The 15044-nt window shown below is 45.5% G+C and overlaps 1 protein-coding gene across 1 annotated transcript in view; it reads left to right on the top strand.

The window, feature by feature from the left end:
- Hr39 (Nuclear hormone receptor FTZ-F1 beta) overlaps positions 1-15044 on the top strand; it is a 135722-nt gene that overhangs the window by 56502 nt on the left and 64176 nt on the right. The window contains exon 7 of the mRNA XM_070530115.1: positions 7632-8003. Coding sequence (XP_070386216.1) covers positions 7632-8003 — 372 coding nt within the window. The remainder of the gene's footprint in view (positions 1-7631; positions 8004-15044) is intronic.

Genomic DNA, 15044 nt, shown 5'->3' with positions numbered 1-15044 from the left:
ACTTTCACTTGCTTGTGGCAACAAATTCCACTGCCACAGCCACAGGTTAAAAGATATTTGCATGAGGAAATTTTGGGCCTAAAAGAAGATCTATGTGAATGGCGGTGGGAGCATCGTGCCCACTGTTGGTTCGGCTTGCGAAGAGATACCTGCCGATACCAGACACTAGTGTGTCCAGTGAGCAGCTCTTTTCGATGTCTGAAGGAAATCTTTCTTTCCTTGAGAGGGGGAGGGGGGGAGAACACAGTGCAAAAAAGACAGGGACACAAGAGAGTGACACCCACAGAATTATGATACTGTCAAGCCAAAGTGTTGTACTAGAGAAATTTTTTCACCAGAAAGCATTGTTTTCTTGTACGTTATTTGCTGTACAATAAGCTTTCTTTATCGTAAGTCTGGTTGTTGAAACAAATTGCATGTTAGCAAAACCAATAGTACAGTCAACGACTGAATTTTCGGACGGCCAAATTTTCGGACATGCCTAATATTTCAGACGTCTTCGCGGCACCGCCACGAGCCCCATAGAATCAATGTATAAAGACATCTGAAGTTTCGGACGCTTGAACCCCCCGCCGTCCAATTTTCTGGACTTTTTGACGTGACGGAAGGTCCTTTTGCTCCTCGCGCAGTGCCCTTGCGAAGGAAATTGACTTGCAGCCAAAGCATATCGCCACTTTGAACCACAACTAGCCGAATCTAGCTGTCACACACCAGTTTGGTCTGGCCACGCTGGCTATGTTCATCGCCGCAAATGGCCGCACTTCTGCCTCCAGCGGAGTTTTTGGAGCGGCACTATTTCGTTTGTTTGCGCAGGCCACGTTTTGGCTAGCGTGGTGTGTGGTTGTGCTGTTGTGTCAAGTGTGCTCTGCGACGCTAGGCTTGGTTGCTTCGACGCTCGTCTGTGAACTCCATTGTTCGCAACTTGAGGATTTCGCTTGCCTTCGATGGCCCCCACTTCGTCTTTGTCGTCCTCGCCGATGGCATCGAAACACGGAAAGCAGTACCGTGCCCACGGAAATAACTTTTGAACAATTTGTTGACGCCGACAACGAGCTCAACTTCTGCGCAGAACTGACTGACGATGGAATATTCCGTCAGGTTGTGGGGGATTCAGAAGACTGCAATGTTGAAAATAAGGAGCCAGTGCCTGCGCCACCTAGAAGCGCCGAGTTGACGCGAGCATTGTTGACTCTTTCATCGGTGTACAGGGCTGACATTCTTGCTCAGATCGAGGCGAATATGATCGCATGCAACCGGAACACCGTCCAAACAACAATCAACAAGTTCTTCAAGCCACTGCAGCAATAACACTGGCTGCCCGACGATGCACATGTACATTATAAACCGGCAGTCGGCTGCGCACAGAGTTTTTGAACACCTCTTTTTATAGCACCTTCATTTAATGCTTTGGCAGGGTTTCGGAAGCCTGGTACTTCGCCCTTTACCTCTAGATCCGAGAAAAAAAGAAAAAAAGGTGCGTTTTTTTGCATGCATTCATTTTTTCGGACTGCCTGAATTTTCGGACGTTTTTACGTTCTCTAGCGGGTCCGAAAAATCGGTCGTTGACTGTATCTGTATTAAAAAAATATTCTGTTCAATTCGCACTTGGGTTTCATTATTCAAAATTTCATATTTGCACTCCCCTTTAATTAACAAAGGACGTTACAAACTTGAAAAGCCTATTGTTTGCACATATACCATGATTAGATACACAGAGCAGCATCTCTATGTACTTTTGAGAGTCTGTACATTGAATTTAATGAATGGTCCCTTAACCTATGGAGAACATACAGCAGTTTCACATATTTCCTCAAGGTACAGTCTAACCCTCGACACTCTTGCTACACATCTGTTAACGGTATGACATCTGCTGCACTATTTCATAATCGTCCCTTAGTGAGGGAGCCTTTTTCAATGCGCCTCAGGGAACTCTGTGAGGAAATAGGTGTCTCAATGGCTCCAGTGAAGCTGTTGCCACCATGGCAATGGCAACTTGTTGAATGTGACACATTATTTATTGAGGTAACAAAATACGCTCCAGATGTGCACATACGAGTGCACTTTCTGGAGCTTCAGTCGAAGTACACCTGCCCAGAGTTTTACACAGATGCTTCAAAGTCGCAAGCCGGCTTCTTTTACGCGGCTGTCGGCCCATTGTTTTCGGAATCTGTTGTTCTACACCCTGCAACCAGCATCTTCATCGCAGAGCCCTATGCAATACTGTCGGCTATTAAGCACATTAAGAAAGCAAAGCTCCCAAAGGCCATTATATTCACAGATTCCTTAAAGAGACACTAAAGGTTAATATTAGGTCAACATGGGCTGTTGAAATACCATCCCAGAAACCTCGAAACGCTTGTTTCATGCGAAGAAGAGACTTATTTTAAGAGAAAATGCGTTCTGAAGCATCCGCGTACCTCTAGCGCAGTTCATATCGCCCGCCCTCCGATCGAGGAGTAGTGACGTCATGGTCTCATAGTGATGTTGTGCCGTCGGTGAGTAAAACGGCGCCCGCAGACGGCGGTACGGCTTTTCTGTGCAAAAGGCAAATGCACGACCAGAAACAGAGCCAAGACAGAGCCGACAGCAGCACGAAAGCAGAAGGAAAGCAGAACTATAGTGGCTAGCAGAAGGAAAAGCGCGCGACGATAAGCTGGTTCTTTATTTTATGATGCCAACTTTGAAGCTCGTTGCAATTTTATGACGGCAACTTTGAAGCTCGTTGCAATGAACGACCCTGACAACGACACATTGGCTCGCGATGCTGGGCTCGACTTCAGCGATTTAAGCACTGATGAACGTGACCTGCTGCTAAGGGCTCGCACTGCCGGCGTCGTTGAGTACTACCATGATGGCAACAGTATGTCATGGCTGTACATATTCATACATTTGTAGCTTTTCCTTCATCAACACCAAATGCCGCACTCACCACCCCATCTTCGACCTGCAGTTGTTCTTGCGTTTCGGAGAATGCAGGCAAGACCGACGGAACAGCGCTACAGGAAAGCATTTCTTTGAAAGGCACTCCATACGACTTCAGTAAGTCGGCATTGAACTCGTAATCCTCTGGATGAAAGTGCAGCGAGCACACTATACGATTTTTCGGCTCTTTGCCGATGCGCTGTGGCAGAGGTACGGCGCTTAACCACTTCAAACGGAGAGGTTCACTCATTGGCACACCACGATAAGTAACGTTGGATTTGCCGCTGCAACTGCCCTTGGCCAAGTTCCGCGGACCGTTCGCGCATCCCACGACATCACATGGACGTGGCATTCTCGCTGCTTGTTCCAAATGCAAGTTTCGCGAGCCAGCAGAACCAGTGCAGCACGACGCAATAACGAAACAACTGAAACTCTAAAGCGCGCGCGGCGGATAGTCGAGTGAAAACGAAACCTTTCGGCCACCCATACTACTGAAGGGCAACGTCAAAATGTTATTTTTTCTTAGAATCGAATAGAAGTAGACAAGTAGCATTTTCTTCCATCTTATAACCTAATGAAATGATCTTTTTAATATGAGTAGTTGAGTACTAGTGACATAAATTATGATGAGTGCCTTCGTCATCGGGCTAGTACCGGAATGTCGGGGGGTGGGTCTCAAAACATGTCATGCATTTACCTCAATTTCTTGGTTACTAAAGCTCTGTTCGCAATTATATTGAAACCTTAGACGTTCTAGAGCATTGTTTTATCTCTTCTAACTTGACTTCATAGTAACCTTTAGTGTCCCTTTAAGTGTTGTCAAAACTTTACAATCTATATGAAAACATTAAAATCCTGTAATCAATGACCTCTATTCACTGCTCTGCAATATGTGTGCATCTAACCATTGTAATACGCAGGGTGCCTGGACACAAGTGTATAGAGGGTAACGAGCTTGCAGATAAAATGGCAACCTCCATAGCAACAAAGCCTAGCAATCCATCCATACCCGTTCCTGCCGCAGACTTGAAGCCATTCCTACGCAAGAAACTCGGAAGCTATTGTCAACACTTGTGGAATGTGCGAACATTGAATAAGCTTCATGTAATTAAGCCCTTTCTAGGGAACTGGCCAGCATTAACAAAGTCACAACGATCTAGCGTCCTCTTTTGTTACCTCAGAGTAGGGCACACGTACGGTACCCATTCACACCTTTTGACTGGCGCTGAACCTCCCCTCTGTGGCATATGTGGTGAAAGGCTGACCGTACTCCACATCTTGCTAGAGTGCCGGGAAGCAGATGCAGAATGGAAAAAGTACTTTCCTTTGGCATACAGACTACAGATTCCCTTACATCCGACATTGTTGGAACAGAAGCTTTGCTTGAGACCAGGGCACTTCTTAACTTTTTGAATGATGTGCTGCATGTTGACATCCTGAGAGATTTGTAGTGGTCCCTCTATGTAGAGGGCATTGCTGCGAGCGTACTGTTTTGTAAAGCATGTGCCTCCAGGCCCTTGCGCGCATGGGTCTTGGCAAGGCTGTAGTGCTACTGGAAGCGGCGCATTTTTTCGTGTTATTTCTTTCTCGAGTATATATTATGGTCATTGCCCACATCACTCGTTCTTGACATTATTTTAATACTTTTATATTTTACATGACATGCAGGAAATATTTTAGGCCTCTATACAGCCACAATACATCTGACAGTTGTCACTCACCGCATCATCGACTCTCCCACACCATTTCTTGGCGCTCTTGTGCCATCCCTGGCCCTTGCACCAAAGAAAAAAAACCTATATATCATCATCATCATCATCTCTATTGACGTGAAGAATTTGACTGTCCCCTCCCTCTCTTTTGCTCTGGCAAAAGCAACTTTCTTTTGCAAAAACACAATGGGTGAAGACGTAACTTCGTGTACACACTGAGTTGGTGTGTTGATGCCATTTCCTGGATTGAGTTCTTGTCTCACGGCATCTGGAACATAATTCGCAGGTTCTTTTTGTCATCGATGAGACTTCATGCAAATTAGTGTCAATTTTCTGAAAGTTAGTGGCAACAGTATTGTCAAACTGCTGGTATATGGTTTTGAATGCACCTGGTCTAAAATGTGAAGTGAATTTTTGTGGTCGTTGCTTCTGCCAGAACACACTGCTGATGAATTTGGCCATACTTGCCCAAATCTAACATGCCCCTGAGTCAAATACGCACCTGTTTCGTATGTGTCCAAAGTAGAAGACTAACGTAGAAATCCAAATAAAGCTCATAAACATAGCGGAAGCCTAATGCGCGCCCTATCTTTTAGCAAGAAAAAAAGGCTAGGGTCTCATGTGTTGCACAATGGTGGCCAGTTTCCTAATGTCAGCTTCGCCGCACGGTTTTTTTAGTCTCGCCGCAATACATCTGTGTTATGCGGTAAAGCATGCAAAAGTAGCAAAGGCGGTTTTGGTTTCATATCCATTTGTATCGCTCTGGCAATTTTCAGCCCAGTATTTGGGTGGGGGGGGGGGGAAATAGGTGCATTATATTCGGCTGAATACCATAATCAGGCATTGTGAGGTACTGTTATTGCTTGAAAATCTTCCTGGGGTGGGCCCAGAATGGGTACTTTCGATGAGAGCTGATGTGTGTCATTCACTCTCCTTTATGTTCCGCCAACACAGATGCTGCCACTAAAAGGGTCGCTATTGGGGTCACCATAGGGGTCAGGCATGCCAACTGGTCAAGTTTAAATTACCCGGCGAAGGCCATGTTAGGATCGAAATAAGGAATGTTTGGGCCCATAGAAATGCATGGGCGCCGGCCGGGACCTTCGGTTGGGAGGAAATGAATGAAAAAATATAATTAGCCAGAGTTGAATTAATGGAAGTGTAATATATAGTTTGGAAGGGTCATGGAAGGCTATTTTTTAGGAGGTGAGTGAATACTCATATATCACCTATTCAAATTAGTGATGTTCGATTTGGCATTATGTGGAGTGAATTGGCATCGCATGAAGCATTGATGAGTCATGTGATGCATGGACTGCACTTTAGTCTGCCACACGAAGTCGCCTTAATTTAATCCAACTGCCACAACAATTGGAAAGTCTTTCTGTAGTTTGGAGGAAAACTGGAAAGCAAAAACATTTTATGCAATATAAGATTGCCACCAAATGGAGGTCCACTATTAAACTGAGAACCCTTTTGGTATTCAATACAACATGATGTCACCAATTCTTTTGCTTTAGAGGTAGAAAAGCACTTGATTCTATACAACAGACATTCTATTGACACAAAAATATTTTCCAGACCTTCATATACAAGAACTGAGCTGTAATCAGTGCTGGCATACAAATTTGGAGTTCCCTTTATTAAGAGTAAACTGCACTGCGTATCTTGATATTTATGTACAGTGAAACCTCGTTAAACTGTAGTTGGCCGGAGCCCGGAAAAAGTACATACTAAACGGTAGTGCTGCTTAACCGAAATAGCATGAGATCGCCCACTTACCTGTCAAAAATGGAACTCAGAGAGAGTGCGATGAAAGGGGAAAGAACATACAGTATTTATTCACTTTGCGCGACAAAAGTGTTATTTTTGTTTGATGCCGCGGCGGCCTAGCAGCGACGACCGCTGCCTCAAACTTACTGAAGCTGCGAGCCAGCTTTTCAGCCAGCCCCCTCTTCTCGGCAAACACTCGCATGGCAGATTCCTCGTAGGCGTTGCATGTTCTCCATGCACACGGGCGGTAGCGCTGCAGAAGTCGTGGGGCACCTTTCTCATTGCGGGTTGCTGTTCTCGTCGCGACGATCGCATTCAGCAGGCTGACGTAACACGCAGCTTCTGCCATTGTCGGGCCTGAATCGCCCGTGCTGTTGCTTTTCATGTCGTCCTCATCACTGTTGCTAGTTGGCACTTCGGCAACAACAGAGACAACGATGGTGAAAAGCTGAACCTCGTAGCCAACATCTCTTCGTGGTCACAGCAGCGCTGCCAAGCAACTTCTTCGCATTCCAAATGCCACACACTGTAGTCAACAGTAGATCCCTGTCGCGTGCCAGCGCTGACTTCTTCGTGTCACGTTCGATAGCACGAACAATGTCTAATTTTTCTTCTATGCTAAGCGCCTGGCGTCTTTTTTATCTGAGCTTCAGCATGACGCGAGTCCTTGTTTGCACGACGCCACAACGCTCTCTGGCACGGCGCCGAAATGATGTTGATGTTGATGTGGCTTCACGTGCAAATGCACAGGGCACTTGGAGGCCGTTGTTCTTATCTCTGAGGCTTGTTGTTCTGCTGGGCTGCCGAGGGAGGTGATGCATCGTTGTGTTTGCACAACGAAAAGTGGAAACACTACGTGTTAACCTATATGTACTCAATAAGCTGGTACGGTTTATGCGCATACAAAAAACATTATGTTCAGTGGCCGCTGAGTCGGGGATTGGACTTTACTACTTTTAAAACGAAACTACTGTTTAAGCGGGTATGGTTTAACGAGGTTTTACTGTACCTAAGTTACTGATAATAAGCTGCATTCTTGTGTTATGCAATGCTAGGAGACTACCGAGCATGTGCAGCACTGTGTTTTGCTGCACAGAATTTCTAAGCATGAGATTTTGGGAGAAATGTTCTCATATTCAATATTCAATTTAATATCTACTATTTGGTATTCGCACATCCCAGCTGTTCTCTATTATTATTAATGTGCATGTGCTATTGTTGCAGCTTCCAGTGCCTCAGTGGCATCAAGTGCATCAGACGAGTCGAATGCATCCGACCTGTCCAGCCCAACTCGGCGCCCCTCAGCTGAAGGTGCCGGAAGTGACCCGCTGGGGGCCCTAGGGGAAGCCCCTGGTGGTGTTTCACGACAGCAGCTGCTCAGTGGACCGTGCCCTATTTGTGGGGATCGTATCTCTGGCTTCCACTATGGTATCTTTTCCTGTGAAAGCTGCAAGGGCTTCTTCAAACGCACAGTGCAGAACAAAAAGCACTACGTCTGCCTCCGAGGAGCTGCCTGCCCTGTTGCTGTGGCCACACGGAAGAAGTGTCCTGCCTGCCGTTTCGACAAATGTCTTAGGACAGGCATGAAACTTGAAGGTACTTGGCTCTTTGGCATGTTTAGCTACTAAGTGCTACGTGCACTTATAAGTGCACTTAGTAGTGTAGTTCAACACTACTACTATAAGTGCACTTTACTACTATTACTACTATGATTGCACTTTAGCTACTGAGTGCACTTTTATATTTCTGGTCTCAGTGCTCCCCAAAAACTCAAAACCTTTAGCTGCATGTAAGTAAGATGCAGATTAAAAGCAACCTCAGTATACCCAAATGAACACAAAATGGTTAAGTGTGACTACAGCAGAACTTCGTGAATGAGTACAGATGTTAAATTTCTGCAAATTTGGAAGATGGATAAAGAAAAACACACAAAAGAACTTTTTCTTTGAGAAACATTGGAAGATTTTCCTAAATTATCACAGCATAGGGAAGTGCAGATGAGAGTCCATGCTAAATTATGTTGGCACCAGTGTCAGCAAGACGTTTGCAGTCTGTTATAATTGCGGCATGCATGTCTGTTTTTCCTAAATCAATGTGCATTCATTTACTGTTTTTATCATGTATGTGGCACACCAACAAAGTGTGCTCCACAATTAAGGAAGAAGAAAAAACGGCACACTTCAGCTATTCCTCCAGCTCCAAACTCATTTAACGTGACAGCTGCAGGTTCTCACTATGGAGACCTCCATCTTCTCAAGAGCAACTTCTTTACTTCTTTCTTGTGATGCGCATGTCACGTTTGTCCTCTACGTTAGCCTGCTATGGTGCCCAAAATGCATCCATAGACGCTGCCACTCCCACAGTTTATGTAGCACACAAAACCTTGCACAAATTGTCTAGCAGCTGCGCTATGGCTTGATGGTTTTGCATGTCCGACTCCCAAACTGCACGTTGTCGCGGGGGCATGAGTTCGATTTATAGTGACAGTGGTTGGCAATGCCTTGTTCTTATGCACCATATGGTGACAGGGAAGGCGAATATGTAGAGGCAGTATGAAAATGGTGGCAGTGACATGAGAACAATGGCATAATGGAGAGGTACGAAGGACCATAGCAAATGCATTTTGAATCATTCAATCGGCCATTTATTCTTACTCTATGGAAAGGAAAGGAGCAGCCCCTTAAATGTTTGCTGCACTGAGTAGCTTCACAGGATGGCTGTCCCATGATTTGGCAGCAATGGGCAGGAATTTTTTAGCCTTAAAGGCCAACTGCAACGAAATTCTGGATCGCATGAAAAGCCCTGTTTTAGATAATTTCGACATACACGTGGAACGTTTTACGCTTGAAATCTGAGTTGGTGTGCGCAAAACGTTTGATGTTTGATCTTTTTCATACCTAAACTGAAAAAAAAAACTTCATTACCGCTCCCCGGAAGTGGCGTACGATTTAGACTTAGAGAACCAGTACCTGGGTTGTCTTAAAAAAACTTGCTTCTATACTGTTCTCATGTACAGTGCAGTCCTCTTATAACGATATCAAGAATGAAAAATGCGATTATTATAACTGATCATCTCTATATCTGGAATGCTGTAAAAAAAAAAAAAAAGCAGCCGAACATACCTTTGTAGCTCCGAAACCAAATTTGCCACTTTCAATTTAAAAAATCGACGTTGTAGAAATTAGGCTGTGAAAAGTGAAGCATTTATTTACCGTATTTACTCGCATAAGAATCGCACTCGCGTAATGATCGCACCCCTGAATTTTGTCGTCAAAATTTTATTTTTTTTCTTTCCCAAGTAATGATCGCACCATGAACTTGTCACAGCGATATGTCGTGTGCCAAGCCTAGCTAATGATGATCACACTTACCATCTGTCGAATGCTACACGAATGACTCTTGAAGACATACCAAGCGGTCTGCACGCACCCAACATTCTTAAGCAGATGCCCCATTTCATTCCTTTTACCACTTTCTGCACCTCCATAAAAAAAAAGCTACAACCAAACTTGCCTCGGCTTTATTATTTGTAGTTTTCATAATGGTCAACAACATAAAGGGCGCCTTTCGATTCCTCTCGTCTGCACTCATGGGCACGCAACAAATCGCGAGCGGCAACAATAGTGGCCACGTTTACACTGATATGTTAGAAGTGTACCCTATTCATACGCCAACGCTTGTAACGCAGCTAAGATATTCACCCACCCTTAGCGAAGATGCGCTTTATTAGGATAGCAGTGAAAACAAATGCCGCAGTTTCCGCAGCATGCCCCCCATGTGTTTCTATGTCACTGGCAGCTAAGCGCGCCCATCTCTGTTTCTGTCCCCTCAAAGTGGACATGGCTACGTTATTGGTACAAACTTGCTGATATTAACAATATTATTCATTACTGATGTGGGAGAAACTGTTTCAATGTGTGCAGTGTACTCACAAGAAGAAAAATAATCGCGTTCGGCTTGCTCTGGCGGCTGCCATTTTTGTTTTGGTGTTCCGCACTGACAGCAGCAGCATCCTGCTTGTCATCCCGTAGCAAATGCGGGATGAAAAAATAAAATCTTTCTTTTCGTGGGAAATGTAACCCACATAATGATTACGCCCCTGAATTTGCGTAAATTTTTTTGACAGAAAAGTGTGATCATTATGCAAGTAAATACGGTATACCTCTAAACAGCGTGTCAAACGTTAGGCGTGCTGAAATAGTCAGAAATCTGCACATGTTTTCGCGGAAGTTTCAGGTTCACAACCACACTGTGCATTGCATCCAGTGGCTGCACGAACACTGGCGGCTATAATTTAGCGTGCATGGAATCAATGAGCGACTCTGTCAGTGACAGTGCACAAAGATTGTAGTTAGTTTCAAAGACTGGCCACTGTCAATCTCGTCATCACTGCCGCTGCTGTCATCGCCTCAAAAACTCCTGCATTGAAGCACCACCTATTTTATTGCCAGTAGCGACACGATCCCAGAGTTTGGTAATGTCAGCGGCTGCCACCATGTTGATTTCACGCATGGGAGGGAGGTTTACGCACATTTCACGATTATTCTGCATGAAAAACATCGCCCAAACAGCAGAATTTTGATCGTTATATCCAATACGCGGTGAATAACATATCGTTGTATTCTATTTACTCGATTGTAATGCACCCTTGATTGTAACACGCACCCGTTTTCTGCGACCCAAAAAAGGGGGGGGAATCCCCCCTCAATTTCAACGTGCACCTGTTTGCCATGGCCTAAAGAAAGAAAAGCCCTTTACACTACCGTGCATCTCATTCTTTCGTACCAAAATACAACTTTCTCTCATTTCGAAAAACAAAACAAAAGCGAAGCATCGATTGCGATGGCAAAATAGTAGACAGCTATACAAAAAGTAAGGATAGTAGTTTTATCCGCCATATAAACTTTTAAACATTCGCCTACTAACTGAGCACATCTCACTTAATGACTGCAAGAACTCTTTATCAAAATGCTGGAGTGAGGAAGTACGGTAGCAAGAGAGATCGAATTGACCTTTGTGCGGCTTCTCACTTCAACGCAAACTAAGCGATGAGAACACAGCGCGGTATGCCTAGATGCATAGACTCTGTCTCCATCGCAGATAGCTTTCAAGATTGGGGGCTGCGCGGCCGTGCCATGCGCAGCAGCTATCGTAGTAGACCACCTCTCCTGTTTGTGCCATTCTCACACGCAAGTTTCGGCAACTCTAAAGTATAAACCCTATGCAAGTGATTTCTTGCGCGACAGCGACAAGTGACGCGGTGGAGATGGCTGTCGCGTTCGCTCGTCGCCCAGAAGTCAAACTCCAAGCAAGCGTCAGCTCTCCAGTATTGCCGGTATTATGGGATCGAGTTAGCGCCAAACCTGGTGTGGCACTTGCTATAATTATTTAAGTTGATTTGTTTGGCTGTACAAAGCAACATAAAGTATTTCTGAAGATCTTGCAATAGGTCTCTTTTGTTTACATATCAAAATTTAGTAGTTTGCTCGTTCCGTTTGTATACTGAGAAGCGCGCACGTGCGCTAACCAGTAGTACGTCACTAATGTACATCCCTTTCCGGCTGCTTACTATTGGCTAGTCGCTCATAGCACTTCCGGGCGACAAGCGACGAATTCTAGATTTGCAGAACCGAGCGATCACGCGACAAGATCGAGCAATCTGTTCAAGCGACGGCCCAATCCGTCGCGCGAAGCCGTCGCTCGTCGCTGTCGCGCACAAAGTTGCGCTCATGGGGTTTGGGCTTAAATGCTTGTGGTGCGGCCCGATTTCTGTCTGTCACCGCACACATGATCAATTTACTTTTAATTGCGGCATTGCGTGTCTTTGCAGTTGGCACTATCATACTGATAGAGCAAACGCAGAAAATGAGAAGACGTACGGTGTACTAAGCACACATACTACAGCACATGGAGGAAGCTACGGCAGCTAGGCCCGAAGTATAGTGAACTAGAATGTATTATAGTTCACTGTAGCTCGAAGCATGTACGATGCGGCCATTTCGAAAGGTCGATGGCGATACGGTAACGCAGATGTGGGGTCATACTCGATTATAATGCGCACGCAATTTTTGTGCACATTTTATCGGGAAAAAAGTGCACGCTAAATTCGAGTAAGCACGGTATATGGGGTTTTTTCTGATAGCCTTAATGCATAAGTTGACACAGTCGAAACCACTTATAACAACATTCAAATGCCACAGAAATTCCATTGTTATAACCGATAATTGTTAAAACCGGGTTGCATGAAGAAATTAAAATAGAAGGATGGCAGAGCTGATCTTAGCAAACTATAATGGCGGGGAGGCCAGTGCCTCTCCCCACCACCTTCCTCCATCCGGCTGCTGACTGTGCTCACTCGTTTAATAGGGTGTCACACGGCGCACTTTTGATCGCGATCAAGCCTGATCCGGATCAAATTTCTCAGTCATGATTGGCTCCTTTGCACAAAATGCATGAGAAAGTCAAAAATTTCGATCCACATCGGTCCCAATCGCGATCGGAAGTGTACCTGTGACACCGGCATAACTGCTTTTTGGGCACTCCAATCACGTGTAAGTGGCTGTTGGCATTAAAGAATGGCACTGCTATAACTGCAAAGAGGGGTCACGGGTGGCAAGCGATATGCGAGCACTGCCGAGGCAGCGCTTTGGTGGGCCCAAAAGGGGCCTTCTAAAAAATGCGAGGAGGTTGCCGCAGCAGCCTGTCAGCTTGAGAAATCCAGAAGAAACGCTGAAGCGAGATCGCCACAAGCAACTCGCCATCTACGTCGCACTGCATTGCACGAGAAAACCCTATGTCTGTCAGCCTTGTCGACATCCTTCTCCAAGGTATCCAGATGCTCCATGTAGTGCAGTGGAAGGTTCCTCATGAAAACGAAGCCTTGGAGGGACTGAATCATCTGCCGGGCCTCCTGTGAGGACAACGTTGAGGCAGCCTGGCCTACCGCATCATCGCTGCCATCGGTGTCGTCGCTATCTGATGCAAGCACGTTCACAACAATCGCCTCATCGGTTAGAAGCACTTAGTTTCAAAATCCATAGCCGTGCTCTTTCTTTTCACCGGCAACGTTGTGCATTTCCAATTGTCAGCGGGTGGGTCAGTCATCTTCCGTTTCGGCAGCGAGTCAAAAGAGGCTGAGAAACTACGTGGCCAGTAGCGAGTTGAACGCAACCAACAAAGATGAACACGGGCAATTACGCTGTTTGCAGAACTGCGCTGAATGAGGGGTCAGCGAGCAAGATGCGAGCAGCGCAGTTGGTGCGGTCCATTCGTGTTTCGGAGGGTGGCGTGGCGTAGAGTTATGGGCGCAGCCTGTTCGTGTTCGGAGGGGTGGAAGGGTGACGGGAAAGAGGCGCGCGGTGACCGTTCGAGCAGCAGGCCATCGTGCAGCAGCACAAATTTCTCGTTTTCTTTTTTTCTTTTCAAGGGTTTTGCATTTCATTACCTTTTGGCTCGGACACCGAGCAGCCAGACTTCGTCGTCATAACCGATAATGCGGCATCAGGGCATTGTAGTAAGCGGGTTATTTCATCGTGCAAAAGGTGACTTATCGTATAAAATGCATCGTACAAAAGGTGACGGTGCAGCAGCTTATCATTGTTATAACGATATAGTATTGTTAAAACCGGTATCGTTATAAGTGGGTTCGCCTGTACTCTGAAGTCGACTCATCGTTCGTTATACCCTATATGTTGTTATATGTAGTATCGTTACAAGTGGACTGCACCGTATCGGTGAGCAGCTTCCGCACGTCGGCTAGCCACGGAGTCAATATAAAGTAAAACCTCATTAATTCGGATATCACTGGACCAAAGAAATTTCTGAATTAGCCGAATGTCGGATTATTGAGGGTATCAAGAAAACAATTAACAAATGTTTATATGTCAAGACACTTTTATTTACTGAATGTATCAGCAAATCTTGTTTTTATTTTGTACAAAAGTGGTGTGTAAGTTGTAATTCTCTTCATCTTGCAACTGATTAGTGCTCGCAGTGGCACAAGACCCGCATCTTCATCGAAGACATGCTTTACACTATGACGGGCACGTGCCAATTATTTTTTCGCCAGTTAGCTGGTCAGCAATAGATCGTCTATCCATTCCAGTGTAGCTGGCGGGTTTGATGCCAGCATGCAGGCCACGGTAGAATGAATTTTTGACCCCAGCAGCTTCCAAAATGTTAATGATGCTGTGCTGAGTCAAAACAAAACTACTGCTCTCCAGAACTACTGTGATTGAAACCGTGGTCACTGTCGATGTAATCATAGATGGCGACCACACAGTTCTGAAGGCATGCAACGAACGGGCACATTTAGTCAAAACAGATCTACCATTTCCCGTAGCCATTTGGACGAAACAGCGATTGCTATCAACGCAATCACAGAGGGTGACTAAGCAGTTCTGAAGCCCACGGTCCACGCGCATTGAGTAAAAAAAACTACTGCTTGCTGCAATTGCTTCGAACGAAACCGCCGCCACTATTCATGCGATTATGAATGGTGACCACCCAGTTCAGGAGCCATGCGGCCAATGTGCGCTCCGAGTCAAAATGGAATTTCTGTTTGCCGCAACCATTGCGGATGAAACCGCCCTTGCTATTGATGTGATCACAAATGGTGACTCTGCAGTTTGGAAGGCA

Source organism: Dermacentor albipictus, chromosome 1 (genome assembly GCF_038994185.2).
Source record: "Dermacentor albipictus isolate Rhodes 1998 colony chromosome 1, USDA_Dalb.pri_finalv2, whole genome shotgun sequence".
NCBI classification, from domain to species: Eukaryota; Metazoa; Arthropoda; class Arachnida; order Ixodida; family Ixodidae; genus Dermacentor; species Dermacentor albipictus.
The sequence above is the reverse complement of the archived record's forward strand: the minus strand, read 5'-3'. Positions and strand labels throughout refer to the sequence as shown.